Source organism: Mirounga angustirostris, unplaced genomic scaffold (assembly GCF_029215605.1).
Source record: "Mirounga angustirostris isolate CCGP_5_RB_7025 unplaced genomic scaffold, mMirAng1.0.hap1 SCAF_5, whole genome shotgun sequence".
Taxonomy (NCBI): Eukaryota; Metazoa; Chordata; class Mammalia; order Carnivora; family Phocidae; genus Mirounga; species Mirounga angustirostris.
In genome coordinates, this window is record NW_026991713.1 from 178,416,874 (window position 1) to 178,435,130 (window position 18,257).

Below are 18,257 nucleotides of genomic sequence, written 5' to 3' on the forward strand. Positions count from 1 at the left end.
CAGGTCAGGGGTGGGGACAGGAGGCGCTTTGCAAACACTTGTCTTTATTCTGACATGTTGAGAAGGTTGACCGTGGAGCAGAGCGGCCAACATGGAGGTCCCAGGGGACTTGGCGCCCAGGGGGGTGCTGCGGGGGCTCCGTGTGAGGACGAGGGAATGCCGGCTGCCCCCCCACCCTGCCAAGGCTGCATGTGAGGAAGAGCGAGCAGCAGGGAGTGGGCAGAAAACAAGGTCGGTGTGAATCCTCGTCCAGCCTCCATCCAGCTGGCCTGGGGGCCCAGCTCCGGGACCAGTCCAGGCATGGAGCCCCTTCACAGAGGCGAGGTCGAGTGTGGGGTCCCCAGCACAAGGGGAGGCCAGGATCCAATACCACCAGGCCTCTGAGTTTGAGCTCTTTACCACCCCCGCCAGCTCAGTTGCCTGACCTTGGCTGTCACTGGCTCTGAGCCTTAGTTTGCCATCTGCAAAATGGGACAAGAATATGGCCTCTTGTGAGTTTGTGATGGGGATGAAGCCAGATAAGGAGGTCCCAGGCTGGGCCCCCATGAGCCCCCTCCCTCCTCCGGGGAAGGCTAGGCCCACACAGGCTGGAGCTACAGAGCCTATGGGCTGCTCCTCTGGGTGAAACCTGCCAATCCAGCTACCCCCCCCTCCCCGCCCCGACCACTTCCACGGTGCCCTGGGCTGGCTGCGCCTCTCAGGCACCTGCAAGTGGCTCTTGGGAGTCCCTTCTATCCATCTCCCCCACAGGAGCTCGAACAAGCCCCCAGGCCCCCTGGAGCCCCTCCGACAGACCTGTGACAGACCTGTGTCTCTGGCCCAACTTCCAGCAAGACCAGGACCCCCCGGGTTGCCCCAAAGAGCACCTTTATTCACAGCAAAGGACGTCACCATAGCAACCACACTTCAATTCCCTGAGAACTTTTCCATTATCGTTCACTTTCCTAGCTATGTCTTTGCAGAAAGAAAAACAGAAGACAGAACACACCCCACGGGCCTGCGGGAGATGGGCACCGTGCAGGACGGGGCGCGGGCAGTCCGGAGGCCGGGACATATAAATACACGGAGTGGCGGACATTTCCCTCCATTTAAACAACAAAGATTATCTCAAGTTTGGCTTCTGCTTTTTCTGATCCACAGAAAAGATAAACCCACCCCCCCCCAAAAAAACAAAAACACCCTACCTTTTACCCACCCCCTTGCGAAAAACAAGCACAGTAAAAAAATACTGTCACAAATATTTACAGGCACGCCCACTATGGGCGACGTTCTCTCGACCTCGGAGAGGAGATAAAATGCTCAGCTGTCTCTCCATCACGGGGAGACAAAGAGACGGCGGTGAGGGAGGGTTGGGAGGTGAGCCCGTTTCCCTAGCCACACGGCCACTAGGGGCTTCCGGGGTGGGGGCTGGACCCGGTGGGGGTGCTGGCTGCTAGTTCTCTAAGTCCAGAGCTCAGCGGGAGAAGGGGGCTCGGGTTTCCTCCCAAACCCAGCTTCCTTGCACTGAGCCTGGCTCGGCTGTGCTGGGGGCGCTGGGGGCGCTGGGGGCTCTGAGGCCCCCCCAGCACAGGGCCTGCACCCGACAGGGAGGGAAAGGCACCTGCATATCCCTGCAGAGCAGCCCCTGATCCCCACGCTGCCGAAAGACCCCACAGTAATAAGAAAACTGCCCTCAGAGTGACCTCTGATGCACATCCTCTGGGATGGGGCTCTGGAGCCCGCGGCCCCACGGGGCAGACAAGTGGCCCTTGTGCTTGCTTCTCGGCAGAACAGAACTGCCCAGCAGCCTGCTCCATGGACGGGCACGCGGTGCGCGTGCACACACACGTAGGCACAGCCCTGGGGGAGCCTCGAATGCCAAGGCCAGGGCGGCACAACACAGATCCCCGGGCCCTTTGGATACCAGGGGCGCCCGAGGACGGGGTCTCAACCACGGCTGCTAGAAGACGGCGCTGTGGGGACACCACGGTGTGTCCGGGTACAGGTGGCAGTGGATGGAGCGGAACCTGTGGGGACAGAGTAGGGGCAGGTCTGTTGGGGGGGAGAGGGTGCTGAGCACCCATCTTCAGACCCACAGCAGCAGAGGGGCCCTGGTCCACCCTGAGCAAGGCTCCTGGGGGTCTGTAGTCCTGCTGCTTCAGTGTACCAGCCCCAGCAGACCCCCCCAGGGCACCCCTCCAGCCCCAGCAGACCCCCCCAGGGCACCCCTCCAGCCCCAGCAGACCCCCCCAGGGCACCCCTCCAGCCCCAGCAGAACCCCCCAGGGCACCCCTCCAGCCCCAGCAGACCCCCCCAGGGCACCCCTCCAGCCCCAGCAGACCCCCCCAGGGCACCCCTCCAGCCCCAGCAGACCCCCCACAGGGCACCCCTCCAGCCCCAGCAGACCCCCCCAGGGCACCCCTCCAGCCCCAGCAGAACCCCCCAGGGCACCCCTCCAGCCCCAGCAGACCCCCCCCAGGGCACCCCTCCAGCCCCAGCAGACCCCCCACAGGGCACCCCTCCAGCCCCAGCAGAACCCCCCAGGGCACCCCTCCAGCCCCAGCAGACCCCCCCAGGGCACCCCTCCAGCCCCAGCAGACCCCCCACAGGGCACCCCTCCAGCCCCAGCAGACCCCCCACAGGGCACCCCTCCAGCCCCAGCAGACCCCCCCAGGGCACCCCTCCAGCCCCAGCAGACCCCCCCAGGGCACCCCTCCAGCCCCAGCAGACCCCCCCAGGGCACCCCTCCAGCCCCAGCAGAACCCCCCAGGGCACCCCTCCAGCCCCAGCAGACCCCCCCAGGGCACCCCTCCAGCCCCAGCAGAACCCCCCAGGGCACCCCTCCAGCCCCAGCAGACCCCCCCAGGGCACCCCTCCAGCCCCAGCAGACCCCCCACAGGGCACCCCTCCAGCCCCAGCAGACCCCCCCAGGGCACCCCTCCAGCCCCAGCAGAACCCCCCAGGGCACCCCTCCAGCCCCAGCAGAACCCCCCAGGGCACCCCTCCAGCCCCAGCAGAACCCCCCAGGGCACCCCTCCAGCCCCAGCAGAACCCCCCAGACAACCCCTCCAGCCCCAGCAGAACCCCCCAGACAACCCCTCCAGCCCCAGCAGACCCCCCCAGGGCACCCCTCCAGCCCCAGCAGACCCCCCCAGGGCACCCCTCCAGCCCCAGCAGACCCCCCACAGGGCACCCCTCCAGCCCCAGCAGAACCCCCCAGGGCACCCCTCCAGCCCCAGCAGAACCCCCCAGGGCACCCCTCCAGCCCCAGCAGAACCCCCCAGGGCACCCCTCCAGCCCCAGCAGAACCCCCCAGGGCACCCCTCCAGCCCCAGCAGAACCCCCCAGGGCACCCCTCCAGCCCCAGCAGAACCCCCCAGGGCACCCCTCCAGCCCCAGCAGAACCCCCCAGGGCACCCCTCCAGCCCCAGCAGAACCCCCCAGACAACCCCTCCAGCCCCAGCAGAACCCCCCAGACAACCCCTCCAGCCCCAGCAGAACCCCCCAGACAACCCCTCCAGCCCCAGCAGAACCCCCCAGACAACCCCTCCAGCCCCAGCAGAACCCCCCAGACAACCCCTCCAGCCCCAGCAGAACCCCCCAGGGCACCCCTCCAGCCCCAGCAGACCCCCCCAGGGCACCCCTCCAGCCCCAGCAGAACCCCCCCCAGGGCACCCCTCCAGCCCCAGCAGAACCCCCCCAGGGCACCCCTCCAGCCCCAGCAGAACCCCCCAGGGCACCCCTCCAGCCCCAGCAGAACCCCCCAGGGCACCCCTCCAGCCCCAGCAGAACCCCCCCAGACAACCCCTCCAGCCCCAGCAGAACCCCCCCGGACAACCCCTCCAGCCCCAGCAGCCCCCCCCCGGACAACCCCTCCAGCCCCAGCAGCCCCCCCCAGACAACCCCTCCAGCCCCAGCAGCCCCCCCCCAGACAACCCCTCCAGCCCCAGCAGCCCCCCCCCAGACAACCCCTCCAGCCCCAGCAGAACCCCCCAGGGCACCCCTCCAGCCCCAGCAGAACCCCCCAGGGCACCCCTCCAGCCCCAGCAGAACCCCCCAGGGCACCCCTCCAGCCCCAGCAGAACCCCCCAGGGCAGACAACCCCTCCAGCCCCAGCAGAACCCCCCAGACAACCCCTCCAGCCCCAGCAGAACCCCCCAGACAACCCCTCCAGCCCCAGCAGACCCCCCCAGGGCACCCCTCCAGCCCCAGCAGACCCCCCCAGGGCACCCCTCCAGCCCCAGCAGAACCCCCACAGGGCACCCCTCCAGCCCCAGCAGAACCCCCCCAGACAACCCCTCCAGCCCCAGCAGCCCCCCCCAGACAACCCCTCCAGCCCCAGCAGCCCCCCCCAGACAACCCCTCCAGCCCCAGCAGCCCCCCCCAGACAACCCCTCCAGCCCCAGCAGCCCCCCCCCCAGACAACCCCTCCAGCCCCAGCAGCCCCCCCCAGACAACCCCTCCAGCCCCAGCAGCCCCCCCCCAGACAACCCCTCCAGGCCCAGCAGACCCCCAAGGAATCCAACGTAAGGCCCAGCCTCTATCTGGACCTGCTTCCTCACCTGGACGGGTCAGCCTCCACCGAGAAGGGCCCCTTCATGTGGATGGCATTCCGCTTACTCTCAAACATGCCGTAGCTGAGGGTCACCTGTGGGGGGAAGGGAGGGCCTAGGTGAGACCAGGAGAGGCCCCCACGTCCCCAGCTCTGTCCACGGCTGCCCATATGGTTCTGCGAGAGGGAACAGCCTTGCCTTCTGCCCTCCCTCGGCCCAAGAAGGCAGGCCTATGAGTCCCACTGTACCACACCCCACCTGCTCTGCACAACCCAGGAATGAAGTCTAGGGTGGAGGCCTCAGTGAAGGCTAGTGGAGTGCCCAGCCAGGGCCAAGAAAACCCCCATACAGCACAGAGTAGGTGTCCCAGGATTTGAGCAGGGTCCCGCTGGTGGGGGGGTGGAGTTGGGTGTCCGAGGGGCAGCCAACAGTACGGCCCTTCCTCTGTTCCCTGTTTAAAACAGTGACTCCACCCTCCCTCCTCCACCCCCACCGCCCCCATACCACTTGGTTTGGTTGGATTTTCCCCTTCCCTCCCGGGCCTGGGAGGCGCACCTGCTCATGGAGCTCCGAGGCGGGCACCTGCTGCAGGTTCTCCAGGTGGGAGTGGAAGAGCCCGCTGCGGATGAGGGGCACGCCCAGCAGGGCCTCCACGATGTAGCCGATGGTGCAGTCATCCGGCAGGCGGATCCGCTCGGCTGTGCTCATGAAGTGGCCCCTGCTGCAGGAGGACAGGGCCCGACCCATGAGCAAAGGCAGGAGCTGGACACCTCCTGGGAGCTCAGTCGGACCCAGCCAGCCAGAACCCAGCCGGGGATGAAGAAGCCAGACCTGGGAGGAGAGGAGGGGAACATGCCCCCTGCAGAGCAGGATGTGGACCAGAACACTGACCAGCTGGCCCGGCAGCAGCTCCGTCCCTCCCAGAGGCCCCGCACAGCACCCTCCTCTGAACCGGCTGGATAATTCTGAGTCGGGGTTACCGGGCGAGCAGAGAAAGGAGTCCTGCCCGATGGTAGTGACCAGTGGGGTGTGTGTGTGGGGGGGGGGTTGTGACTCAGCCCGCCCTTGCATGTGAGGTTGGGGACACCCGTCGCTGGGAAGGCCTTGGGACCCAGGGCAGGCTCACCCCGGGGCCCAAGGGCACTCACCTGGCCCATGGGCTCATCTTCAGGGCGAGCCCACGGCTGATGCAGAAGCCTGCCCCGCCAGTGGCAAACCAGAAGTGGACGGGGCGCTGCGGGAGGGGAGCGTGGTGAGACCCTCGCCCCAGGCTCCAGGGACCCCGTAGGCGTCCTGGCCCCCCGGCTCGGGCCCGCGAGGGCGGCGCACTCACCATCTTGTTCTCGCTGACCCGCTCTGTGGCCTGGATGGGCCTGTCCAGGCTGGGCTTGCCGATGTACACGTCCTGCGTGTGCGGGTAGCCGGCCAGCAGCCGCAGCAAAGCCCGGACGTTGACATAGTTGTCGTCGTCCACGTGGCAGAACCACCTGCGGAGAAGCCACCGGGAGAGGGAGAGAGAGAGAGCACGTCAAGGGTGGTGGGCCGCCAGGGCGGGGACCTGCAGGGGACGGGGCGCGCTCCTCGGGACACTCACTTCCTCCCCGATGCGATGAAGTGGTCGTACTCCACCGCCATCTTGCAGGACAGCGCCTGGCGGCTGTGGGCAGCCGAGCAGTTGGTGTTGACCACGTTGCCTGGGAGCGGGGGAGGGGCTGTAAGCGGGTCCGAGCTGGCTCAGCGAGGTCAGCGGTCGACACCCGCCGACCCCCCCACCCGTGAGAGCAGAGCGGGACGGAGCCGGTGACCGTCCCAGGGCGCCCTGGGTTCAAGCTGTGCCCTGCGGCGGCCTCCTCCCACTGCCCCCTCCCCAGCACAGGGCTCCCGCCCGGTGATCACACTCCCCCCACCCCCAGCCCAACCCCCTCCGGAGCAACCCCGGCCCGCCCCTGCCCATTCAGGCGGCTTTTTCCCAGCACCGGCCACCTGTTGCCGCCACATCAGCTCAAAGGGCCCCGGGAGCTGAAAGGACCTCATTTGCATGAGAATTGGGTGCCCCCCCCCAGTGATGGGGCGGGGCATTGAGCAAACCAGTTGAGTAAACTGCCCTCTCTGGCCCGTGGCCTCCGTGACCTCTCCGGAGGGGAGAGGGGAGCGGAGGAGGGAGGGGACAGTTCCTCCCAGGAGTGGAGCCCCCCCCCGCCCCGGCCTCCCCAAGTCCAGGGCTCACCCGTGCGCCTGGCCAGGGCTTCATCGTCCCCGTCGGTGAAAATGAACGTCTGGAAGGAGAAACGTGGCCTTGAACAGGCAGCTCTGGGTCCCCCAGCCCCGGGCCACTGAGGGGGTGCAGGCCCGGGCACCCTGAGGCTTCAGCAGCTACAGCTCAGTCACACCCACTCTCCACCCTCCCGTGGGCCTCAGTTTCCCCACGTGCACCCATGTAAGGTAGTCTCAAGTGTCCAGCCTAAGCAGAAGCAGGGCCGGGACTCCTGCAGACCCCACCCTCCCATGTCGACAGCTGGGCCCAAGGTCGCCAGGCGGCTGTGCCGGCACGAGCCAGGTGGGGCGCCCCGCCCACCCGCCAGGTGACCGGCTCCTCGCCCGCCCCGCACACCTGGCAGGGCACACACCCTTATTGACACAGGACCCAGCCTGCGGGAGGGGGCAGAGGGCCGTGGGGGGGGGGGGACAGGCAGAGGAGGTCGGCTTTGGGAAGCCAAGTCTCAATCAGTCAGGGACAAAGGCCTCTGCTGGGCGGCTGCCAAGCCCTGGCGGACAAAGGGCCCGGAGGGAGGATGAATCACCAGGCATTGTCCGCCAGCTTTGTCCTGGGCCGCACGGCGAGGGGCGCCGGGCTGGCCTTAACTCGGCCGCGTTAAGCGGGAGTGGCCGCGCTGCCCATTACCATACAGCTGGCCTGGTTAACTGGGCTGGGCTGGGCGAGAGGTCCGCTGGGCAGGGGTGCGGCCACAGCACTGCAGTCCTGGGGCTGGGCCTTCAAGGCCGCCCCCCCGCCCCCGACGCCCCGGCCGGTGTGACTAGCCGGCCAGGTCACTTTCCCTGAGACTAAGAAGGCACCACAGTGCTCTGGAAACTCCAGCGGTCAGGAGGGTTGAGGCGGGAAACGGTGGGTGCGCCAGCCTGCAGATCAGCACTCCTCCCCCCACCCCCCTGCTCAGGCAAGGAAATCCAGGCTGGCACACAGGCTTTGCCCAAGGCCACATCAAGGCTCTACCTGGGCCAACACAGCGCCACCCCTGCCAGGATCGCTCCGAGGAAGGGGTGGGGGGGCACCGGGGCGGAGCCAGGAGCTGCCAGCACCCGCCTGGGCCCGTCAGCACACGGGGAGGAATGTTCTTTCCTCTGCCTGGCCCGCCCAGCGTGTGCAGCCCAGCGCACCCAGGCCCGGCTGAATGCAAAGCCTGGGGCCTGGTGGGGGCGGTGCTCTGAGCACAGGCAGCAGGAGACCCCCCCACCTCCATGCCCACCAGACCTCAGTTTCCTCGTATGGGTCCAAGGGAGGATCCAGCATGTGCAGGCCCAGAGCACAGTACACATCCAGCAACCTGGGAGACCCAGCTGGGGTCCCCACCCTCCTTTCGGCGGCCCCGGCTGCTTGCCCAGCCTGACCCCAGACCGGAGCCCAGACTCAGGCGAAGCCACAAGGTGCCGATCCCACCTTGTTGTGAGCTGGGGAAGGGGCAGGCCCGGTGGACACCCTCTCCATACTCGCAGCCCCCCCTTCTGGAGCCCTGCAGGCACCCCAAGGCAGCCCGCACGCACGGACTCGCACCCAGCCCCCCGCCCACTCCCCAGCATCGCAGCCCAGGAATGCTGTGGGAGGCTGAGGCGGCCAGTGCAGACGCGCTGCTGCCGTCTCCGGATTAGAAGGAAAATGCTTTCTTAATGAGATCAAGCGGGGCCTGTTCTCCCGCGCTCTGGTGGTGCCCTAAAAACCCAGCCCAAGGCTACGGAGATTAAAGTCACCTTTGTTCAGCTGGGGGGAGAGCAAGGCGGGCGGCCTGGAGAGGAGTAAAGGGAGGGTGGGGCTGTGGGGGTGGGAGGGTGCCAGGCCTCCCGTCTCCCTACATCAGAGCGACTGGCAGAGGAGGGGACAGGCTGCCTGGCGGTTCAGAGCCTCAGGATCCCCTTCTGTCAAATGGGCACAACAAGAGCTCACCTGCACCCAGAGCAAAGCACGGACACGGACTCCCTTCTCTGGTCTCCCTAACGGCCCTGAGAGGTGGGCACCATTACTACCTGAGCGGACACTGGGGACGCTGAGGACCAGAGAGGGGCAGCCTCCAGCCTGTGGTCATACGCTGGGGCAGACGTGGTGCCAGCCTAGCCCCAAGTGCCTTCTGGGACTGAGCCCGCCCCACCCCGCCGCCTGGCCGGCCAGGCCTCCTCCCCACTTCCCCGACGATGGGGCTGGAGGAGGAAGAGCAGGGCAGCGAGGGCGGCAGGGCTGGCCCAGAGCGGGCGGGGGGACACCCACAGGAAGCGACATTGTTCCTGGAGCTGCGATTCAAAGAAACACAGGATGCCAAGCTCTCCCCCAGCAATTGTGGCCACTGCGGTGGCAGCCGCTGCAGCCTGGCCCACTCCTGGGAGGGGTGGGGGAGGGATGTGGGGGCCGAAGGTCCAGCCCCTCATCCTGGACTTTGAGGACTGTCTCAGTGTGGCCCCTGCTGACCAACCCCCACCCACCATCACTCCAGTTGCTGGAAGTTTCTTACACGTGCTCCATGCTGGTCCTGTCTGTCTAGCTCAAATGGCACCTCCTCCAGGAAGTCCTCCAACCCTCCACGTGGGTCAGATGCCCACTCTCAGCTTGCACAGCCTCTCTGGGTTTCCCCCCACCAAAGCCCTGACTTCTCTGTGTCCCCCCCATAAGACTGGGCCTGATTCACCATGCGCAGGACTGGAAGAAGAGGGCCCTGGGTCATGACAGTTTCAAGGACCCCCTCCCCCACAACGCGATATGCAGCCTCGGCTTGCTGTGACACATGAGCCGACGCTGGGGGCAGATGCAGCCTCTCCTGGGTGGGTTCAGCCGGCAAGAAGGAAACCTGAGTGGCCCTTCAACGGGGACCTCAAGGCCCGGGGCAGTGACGGCCCCCACCCCGACCCTGGGTAACTGTTGGGCTCATTCCCTCTGCCTCCAGGTTTTGCCAGTCCCCTTCCAGAGATGAGGCGACGGAGGGTCAGAGAGGCCTCAGGTCTTGCCCAAGATTACCCACCTGGGCTTGGGACTGGTACCCAAGACCCTTCGACCACATCCCCTCTGCTGGAGAAAGCCCCCCAAGTCCAAGACGAGAGGTGCTCCCTTGGAGCTGGTGGTGGCCCAGCAGGAGCCGAATGCTGCCAAAGGTCACCCAGCAGGGAGGCAGGGTCCTGGGGGGTAGGGTGCCTGGCTCAGGGATGGTGCCCCACAAGGGCTGTCAGTCAGGGATGGGGGGGGGCCGGCGGCCCTCTCATCACCAAGCAACCTGAGTGGCCAGCACGCAGTGGCGGTTCCCATGGAGCGCATAGCTGCGCACAAGAGGCCGGACGCCTTTCTCCGTTGGAGAAAGGGGCTTTGTTACCTTGCCCAAGCGGCCGGCGTGAGAGCCGCCGGGCGCTGGGAATCCTAACGGCCCGGCGGCCAAACAAAACCCACGGCCCCCGCCGCCCCCTCCCGCCAGCCCGCTGAGCCCCTGGGAAAGGGGTTGCTGCTTTCCCAGGAGGCTGCCACGGGGCTCCCAGGGCCCCCTCCCCACACTGGAACCAGAAAGAACCCTTCCCCACCCCCAGCCCCCGGACCCCATCATGACCTCACCAGAACCCTGTCCCCAAACAGGGCTCCGCCACGCCAGAAGATCCCAGGCCTTGAGGTTTAAACAGGGAGGAAGGGGTGTGAGGTCCTCTCTGAGCCCTCACCCTGGTCAAGAGTCCCTCAGCTTCACCCCAGATGCCCACTTAGTCCCCTGAATCTCCCAGCCCACGGCTGTTCCCTCACTACCCCTCCCCTGGCAGGGCCCACACTGCCCCGTCCCGCCCCAACCCAACCGTTCTGCTGCAGCCTCGGGGGAGATTTTCAAAGTGGGGTGTGTCTTTATTATGTGTAGGAAGTCAATGCTCAACTAGGGTGCAGTAAGCACAAAGTTCAAGGCTCCAAAGACTCCTGTGCTCTGGGGACAGGATCTCTGCACAGACCCCCAAACCCCAGTGCTCTCTTTGGAAAGGGATTCTCCAGGGCTCACCAACACACACCCCAACTCCAAATTATCTCTAACAATGACTTGCCCCCCATCCCATAGAAAAGACTCATGAGAGAAGGGACCAGCCCTATAGCGGGGGTTCTAACCCCCCACTCCACCACTCAGGAAAAAGTCTTCCTCCTCAGGGCAGGGTCTGAGCCCAGGTGGATGCCTCACGAAGAATCTGCCTTCTGGAGGTTTGGGGACAATAGCACCTTATTAATGCACTCCAGTGCTTGGAGGCCGGGGGAGAACCATCACAGAGCACCAACCCCAAGCAACGGCAGCATCAATTCACACCATCCAGGGCTCTGGAGGTTGGATGGGGTCGGGTCCCCCTCTGACACTTGCACAACTCAACGGGGAGAGTGTCCCCATCAGCAGACCGGGCTGGAAAGGGATGGACTGGCGTCACTACCCCCACATAGTCCCGGTAGCTGGACAGATGTGCAGCCTGGCGCCCATCGGATACTGCCACCGGCTGCACAAGAGGCACCCCCCTACCCCGCCCAGGCCGTGGGGGCTCACCATCTCCTTGTGGCGCGAGATCCAGGTCTCCAGCAGCAGATCGAGGCGCGCGCGGTGAAACTTTCTGGTGGTCTTCACCGCGATGAAGACGTCGTGGGGCGCCAGCGACTCGGCCGGGGGCGGCCGGGGGCCGTCGGCGGGGCGGGGGGCGCCCCCGGGCGGTGGGCGCGCGTCTCTGCGCGCGCGGGTCAGCAGGCTGAAGTACTCGGACAGACTGTGCACCTCGCGGGCGAGCGCAGCGGGCGCCGCCACCGCCTCCAGCCCGGGCGCCGGGGCCGCCCCCGCGGGGCCCGCCAGGCTGCGCAGCGCGCGCCGGCCGCGCTCTGCGGGCACCGGGGGCGGCGGCGGGTCGGCCGTGAGCACCAGCAGGCAGGCGAGCAGCGCGCCCGCCAGCGCCAGCAGCAGGCGTCGGCCGCAGCGCTTGAGCATGGTGGGGTGGCGGCCGCCGGCGCGCCCTGCCCGGTGCGCCCTGCCCTGCCCCGCCCCGCACACCGGCGCCGAGGATCCCGGGTCCCGCGGCGCGTTCAGCTGTCCACCGCTCGCGCCCCGCGCTCTTAAACCTCCCCGCGGACTCCGCCCCCTGGGGCGTGGTCCCCCGCGAGGCTCCGCCCCTACCGCGCGCTCACTGGCTCCGGGGCCCCGGGGCGGGACCTCGCGCGGGTCGCCCCCCGAGACTCGCAGCGCCCACGTGGGGCCGCGGCGGGGGTCTGGGAAAGGCCCGGCGGACGCCGCCGCCCCCGCCCCCTGCGAGCACGTGCACGCCCCGCCCCGCCCAGGTCGTCCCCCGCGGGCGGCCGAGGGGCGTGGGGCCTTGGGCCTGGCTCGCCCCGGTGGCCCCGAAGGGGAAGCCAGGCTGGCCAGCGCCGGCGGGGACCGCACGGGGCGTCTGGCACGCGGAAGGGCGCGCCGTCGGCGCGGTGACCGGGGTTCTGGCACGGGGGCTTCAGGCTCCGCAGGCCCGCAGGAGACGTCCTCGCTTGCTCGCGGTGCCCTGCCCCTCCCCAAGCCCGGCGTCCTGCCCTTGGGGTGGTGCGTGCCAAGCATGGGGGCGGCGCCTAGGTGGACCTGAGCGCACCTAAGGCAGAGTGATTAATACTGAGGAGTCGAGCCCCCCTCCCCCCCGCCGAGCCGCGGGCAGAGACACGTGTGTCCACCGAGAAAGCACCTGTATGAAATTCCACCTTCAGCGCCCTGCCCCCACCCGCCCCGAGCTAATTTCCTCGAATTCCAGCCCAGCGGCGGGGGTGCGGAGCTGGTCCCCGAAGTCCTCCGGGCGCCCCGTGGCGAGAAGAAACTGAAGTCGCCCCGCCCCTCGCGGGATGAAAGGCTGCTTTCTGTCCCATTTGGTCCCTCTACGCTCGGGCCAGATGTGGCCCAGCTGTGCCCCCGCCCCGCCTCCCCGGCACACGGCGGCGCCCACCCCCAGGCCTTCCCACGGGCCGGGCCGGCCCACCGCACGAGCAGGGGCGGCAGGAATGCGCGCCAGCAGCCGGGGTGAGGGTGAGGGTGAGGGGCGAGGGGCCCGGAAGTGGCCGGGGGGCCCCTGGCGCAGGATCAGGGTCTGAGCTCCCTGCCCTCAGCATCTTCCGGAAGCGCAGCTGGGGGCGGCTCTCCGCTTGGCTGAGCCTCCTTCCCCTCCCTCTCGGCTCGGACATCCCCTCCTCAGGAGGCCCTCTGTGACCGCCAGGGCCCCGGGGCCCATTTAGCGCTCGCTCTGCCCACTGGCCAGTTCTCCTCACAGCCCTTAGCCCTCTGCCTGCAATGGGTCCCCCTTCCTGCACCGAAGGTCAAGTGCAGGAGAACAGGGCGTAGTGGGTGCTCTGTATGGATTTACTGGGTAGATGTCTGCCCCCCGAAAAGGTCAAGTGCAGAACAGGCCTGGAACATGGTAGGTGCTCTGTAAGGATTTACTGGGTAGATGTCTGCCCACCCCCCCCCCCGGGGAGCAGGGAGGCTGTGGCCCATTTGCTCGTAGGGTCCTGGGGCCCTACTCCAGCCCCTCTGTCATGGGGTGTGATGGGGGATAGTGGTTCCCAGGCCTCTTCCTGCTCCCCCCACCCCAGGTAATTAGCAGGCGCCACCTCAGGCAGGCAGATGCCTGAGCAGATGGTCCTGGCTGTGCCCAAGTGATAAGTCTCCCGTGGTGTCACCTCCTGCCATAAACCCCTCCCCCATCAGCCCAGCCTCAGAGCCTCAGAGCCTCGAGGCGGATGGAGGGGTGGGGATGGGCAGGGGAGAAAAGTTCCCTATGGCTGCATGGGCTGCCCCCAAACAGTAGGGTGAGCCCCAGCCCAGCCTCAAGTCTGAAGTCCGCATGTCCCTTGCCCCACCACCAACTCCCATCTATCCCAGATCTGGACTATTTTGAGAAGGAGTCCCCTCCGCCACCTTCATCTCTCCTCTGGACCTCTTGGGCAGTCTCCACCCTGGTCTCCCTGTCCCCCATCTACCTGCTCTGTTGTCTTCTGCACTCTGAACCAGACGGCTCTAATCATACCCCACCCCCTCCACACACACACACACACACACACACACACACACACACACACATCAGAATCTTCCATGGCTCCCCTTTGCTCTGAGTTCAAATCCTGGCCTGGTGCCTACCTATTCCCAGCCCCATTTCTTGCTGAACCCTGCAATCCTCCCTATTCCCCAGCAGCCCAAGCACCCTTGTGCCCCAAAATCTTTGCATGAGCTGTGCCCCGTACCTGGGATTCAGGTCAGCCAGCGGCATCCATACTTGGTGCCCTCTAGATGCTGAGCATTCTCTGAGAGGTCAAGGGGGAGCAGCACGCAGTCGTGGTGCCCCACACACCCACCTGACAAGGCCCTGCCGAGGACATGGCACTCCTTGCTTTCCCTGACTTGTGACCTGGCTCCAGCCTGCCCATTGTACAGAAAGCAAGGTGAAGCTCGGTGCACCGCTGCCTTGCACGCGGGGAGTGAGGAGAGGGAGCACCTGTGCAGAGAGGGACCGGTCCAGCCTGGCCGGGGCTTTCCTGCGCCTCTCTGCAGCCAGGCTGGGGGAGTGGGGGGTCCCGGGTGTGGCTGCCTGTCTGGGAACAGCCGGACAAAGCCTTATAGCATTCTTGTGGGGGCCGTGGGCTTTGGCAAGAGTGATTCAGTTTCTTTGCTGTCAGGAGAATGGAATTTCGTGGTGACTCCTTGAGGTCTAAAAACTGTAAGGGGGTGGCCGGCTTAGCTCCCTCCTCCCCCTTCCCCAAGCCTAGGGCACTCTCCTCCCCTGCCCTTGCCCTAGGCCCAAAGGCTCCCCCCACTAGGGACCCACTGAGCCAAACAGCCAGCCAGCTAGCCCAGCCATGGGGGAAGGGGAGGTGCTGGGCTCAGGACAGGAAATGGGGAGCTCAGAGGGGATGGGGAGGGCTGACCAGGTTGCCAGGAAGCCCCTGGGGGCCTTAGGGTCCTGGGGAAGGGGGCTGGGAGCACAGGCTGCAGGCAGGCCTGAGCACAGCCCAGGGGCTGGGGACCCCTCTGGAGCCAGCCCACCAGCCTTGCAAACCCAGAGGGGCCCCTTCTCTGCTCCCAGACCTCAGACCTGGGATGTTCCTGCTCTGAGCCTCAGTTTTCCTCCTGTAGCATGAGGGTAACACTGCTGTCCACTTTACAAGGTGCTCGTGGGCAAATCGTCACACAAGCAGGCACGTGGGTCCGTGGGGCTCCTGGGCAGCAGGTGGCTGAACGGCTTCAGAGCTGCCCATTGAAGGTGTATAGAGAGGTGGCCAAGGAAAGGGGGCCCACATGACCACAAGGCCCCATGGGGCTCTACTCTGTCCCCCATCAGGCTCGGAGGCAGTATGGTGCCCCCACTTGAGTTCGGGCCTGCTTTTCCTGCTGGGGCTCAGCCTGGGGCCTCCTGTGGATGGAGTCAGTCCTACCAGTTTCTGGAAGCTGCTTCTCCACAGGCTCCTGGGGACGTTGAGGCTGGCTTCGTCTGGACTGTCTCTTTTCTGGGAAGATCCCGGAGACATAACAGGTGACCGGTTAACTCACAGGAAGTCATCCGAAGCAGGTCTGTTCCACGTCCCCAGAGCAAGCCTTCTCCAAGCCAGCGGCCAAGCCCAGAGACCGAAGCCTCTGCTTCTATGAGAGCTGGTGGCAGGACAAGCTGGGCCTCGCGTGGCCCGGCCAGACAGACGGATATGAGGGTGCCTGTCCCCCCCCACCCCATGCTGCTGGGAGGGTGTGGGAGGGTACCTGGCAGTAACGGAGGCTTCTACATGCCAGGGTGCCCACGAGCCCCCTCGCAGGCAATGAGTGGCCTGGCCATAGGGGCCCCAAAGCTTCTGGACAAAGAGTCCTGCTGGCAGGAGGAGAGGTAACGAAGAGGGCTTGGCTCAGAAGCCCAGTGCAGCCGGCCCCATGGCAGGAGGGAGAGGGTGCAGGCGGCGGCGGTGGCAGCTGATTCCCATTACTGCAGCTGGGGCGGGCGCTGCCCCCACGAGAAGAATAGACAGCCTGCAGCTGTGAATGGAGCCCCCGGCCCAGCCCGGCCTGCCTGCACGCCCGCTCTGCCCGGAGCCCCTCACCCCCAGGCCACGCTTTGTGTGGTCTTGGGCCAGTTCCCTGTCTCTGTGGAGCTCAGAATTTTACTTGACTGTGTAATAGGGTGTGGCTGCCGCCTGCCCTGCCCTACCCACCCCGGGCTGGTACTCTGCACGCATGGAGAGCCAATGACCACTGATGGCCTGGCCCTTCGGCCTGAACCCCGGGGCCTGGCGTGGTCGGAGTGGCCAGGGGCCTTGGCCTAGGTGGCCGAGTAAGGCTTCAGGGGATACCTTTCAAGGCTAGCTAAGTGCTACCTCTTCCAGGAAGTCCTCCCGAAGCTCCAGTGGTATCTACCCCCATCCTAGTACTGACCACATGAGATTATAACTGCCTATGTCCTTGCCTGCCTCCCCAGCTAGCCTGGGAGCCCTGTAAGGACAGGGGCCACATCGTGATCCTCGTTGGTGCCTGTCCCAAAGTAGGTGCTCAGTAAACACTGTCTGAACAGATGAGTAAAGGGAATGGACAGATGGATGGAAAGACAAAAAGACAGAGAGATGTCTGTGGATGGCTGGGAAGGTGCTAAGATGCTGGCTACATGAGGGCAGAAACACTGTGTCATTTGGGACTGTGCCCCAGTGCTTAGAAAAGTACATGGCATGTATTAGGTACCTGAGAAACATTTGTTAGATCACAGATGGATGGATGGATGGATGGATGGATGGATGGGTGGGTGGATGGGTGCGTGAACAGATTGGGTGGATGGATGGATGGATGAACAGACTGGGTGGGTGGATGGATGGATGAACAGACTGGGTGGGTGGGTAGATGAACAGATGGATGGATGGGTGGATGGATGGATGGATGGATGGAATGGGTGGGTGGGTAGACGGGTGGGTGAACAGATTGGGTGGATGGATGGATGGATGGATGGATGGATGGATGGATGGATGAACAGACTGGGTGGGTGGATGGATGGATGAACAGACTGGGTGGGTGGATGGATGGATGAACAGACTGGGTGGGTGGGTAGATGAACAGATGGATGATGGGTGGGTGGATGGATGGATGGGTGGGTGGGTGGATGGGTGCGTGAACAGATTGGGTGGATGGATGGATGGATGAACAGACTGGGTGGGTGGGTAGATGAACAGATGGATGGATGGGTGGATGGATGGATGGATGGATGGAGGGATGGAGAGATGTAGATATATGGACATACAGAGGCTCAAGGGAGCATCCCCTACCTCTTTCCCTCAAGCACCCAGCCTCGGGGAATGTGGGTTTCAGGGTAAGGAGGCATGGCTGCCCACTGCACTCCGGGCTGGCAGGGAGATGAGGCCAGAAGGCAGAGCTGTGGCGGGTGGCAGGGGCTGATGCCCCTGGAAGTTCTCAGTGACCGTATGTATACTGTGTGCCCACGCTGCATTGGGGGCGTTTCCAAACACCACCGCCTGAAGGCTTCTAAAGGTCTCACTCACACTCCCGATCTTGCATTTTGGACATGGGGGTCCAGAGAGGAGAAGAGGCATGTCCTTGACCCCACAGCCAGTCGAGGAGGGGGCATCTCTCAACCATGGGGCAGCTGCGTCTCTTCCTGGTGGCTCTGCGTGGGGGCCAGACGGGGCTAATCTGATTTGCAGCCCCCAGAAGCAGAACCCTGGCCATGAGCACACATGACTGACGTCCTACAGAGGCCAGACACCCACCGGGGAGATACCAGAGCCACTTTGCCCCAGGCAGCCTTTGTCTTGCCAAGAATGGCTAGCTTGTGCTGTGGCCACGGGGTGGGGCGTGGCTGTCCTGGTGCCTGCCAGGCCCCAGGCATGACCCCTCGCCCCAGTCCTGACCCTGCCCATTTCAGTGGGACCAGAGCCTGGGGGCGGTGGAAGGAGGGGCTCCTGACCGGATGGAGGTAGTGGGCATCCGAGTCTTGGCTCAGAGGGGGCCCTGCTCACTGCATGATCCTGGCCTCATCTCTGTAACTCCCTGACCTCAGGCTCCTTCTCTGCAACAGGACTGGAGGTAAGGAGTAAGTCCCCTCACTCACAGGGGTGGAGAAGGACATGGCATTGACATCCATTTTCGGCTGCCCTGGAAGTGAGGGCTGGGCAAGGTTATATGCCCAGGAGTGGCCATCACACCCACAAAGAGATAAGCCACCACCACAGGACCTATCCATCCACCTTCTATCTGTCCATACATCTGTCCACTTCACCCAACCGTTCAACAGAATCCCTGGGCACTTTCTCCACCCCCCGCTCTGCTTGGCTCTCAGGTAGTTGAGGGGGTGACTCAGACACAGCCCCTGGCCCCAGGGAGCTCACAGTCTTCCTCAGGCTCCCAGGTGTCCTCCAAACAGGTAGAGCATGGTCGGGGTTGGAAGATGGGTCAAGCCCAAGCGTGCCTGGGGCCTGGGCGAGGGGTAATCCGCTGTGTGCTGGGGCTG

At 65.4% G+C, this 18,257-nt stretch overlaps 1 protein-coding gene across 3 annotated transcripts; it reads right to left on the bottom strand.

The window, feature by feature from the left end:
• Positions 1-24: 24 nt before the first annotated feature.
• On the bottom strand, positions 25-11,829 carry LFNG (LFNG O-fucosylpeptide 3-beta-N-acetylglucosaminyltransferase). 3 transcript variants are annotated; one of them, XM_064593394.1, is made up of 8 exons: positions 11,300-11,829; positions 6,760-6,808; positions 6,127-6,244; positions 5,866-6,019; positions 5,681-5,766; positions 5,088-5,250; positions 4,542-4,627; positions 25-2,006 (listed from the first exon to the last, which is right to left on the bottom strand). In XM_064593394.1, exons 1-8 carry the CDS (start codon positions 11,726-11,728, stop codon positions 1,940-1,942), a joined length of 1,152 nt encoding a protein of 383 aa, XP_064449464.1. In that variant the 5' UTR covers positions 11,729-11,829; the 3' UTR covers positions 25-1,939. The 3 variants fall into 3 exon arrangements, with proteins under 3 accessions (XP_064449464.1, XP_064449463.1, XP_064449465.1); XM_064593393.1 differs by having other exon boundaries at positions 5,088-5,253; positions 11,300-11,827; XM_064593395.1 differs by having other exon boundaries at positions 5,088-5,253; positions 6,127-6,226; positions 11,300-11,826.
• Positions 11,830-18,257: the final 6,428 nt, after the last annotated feature.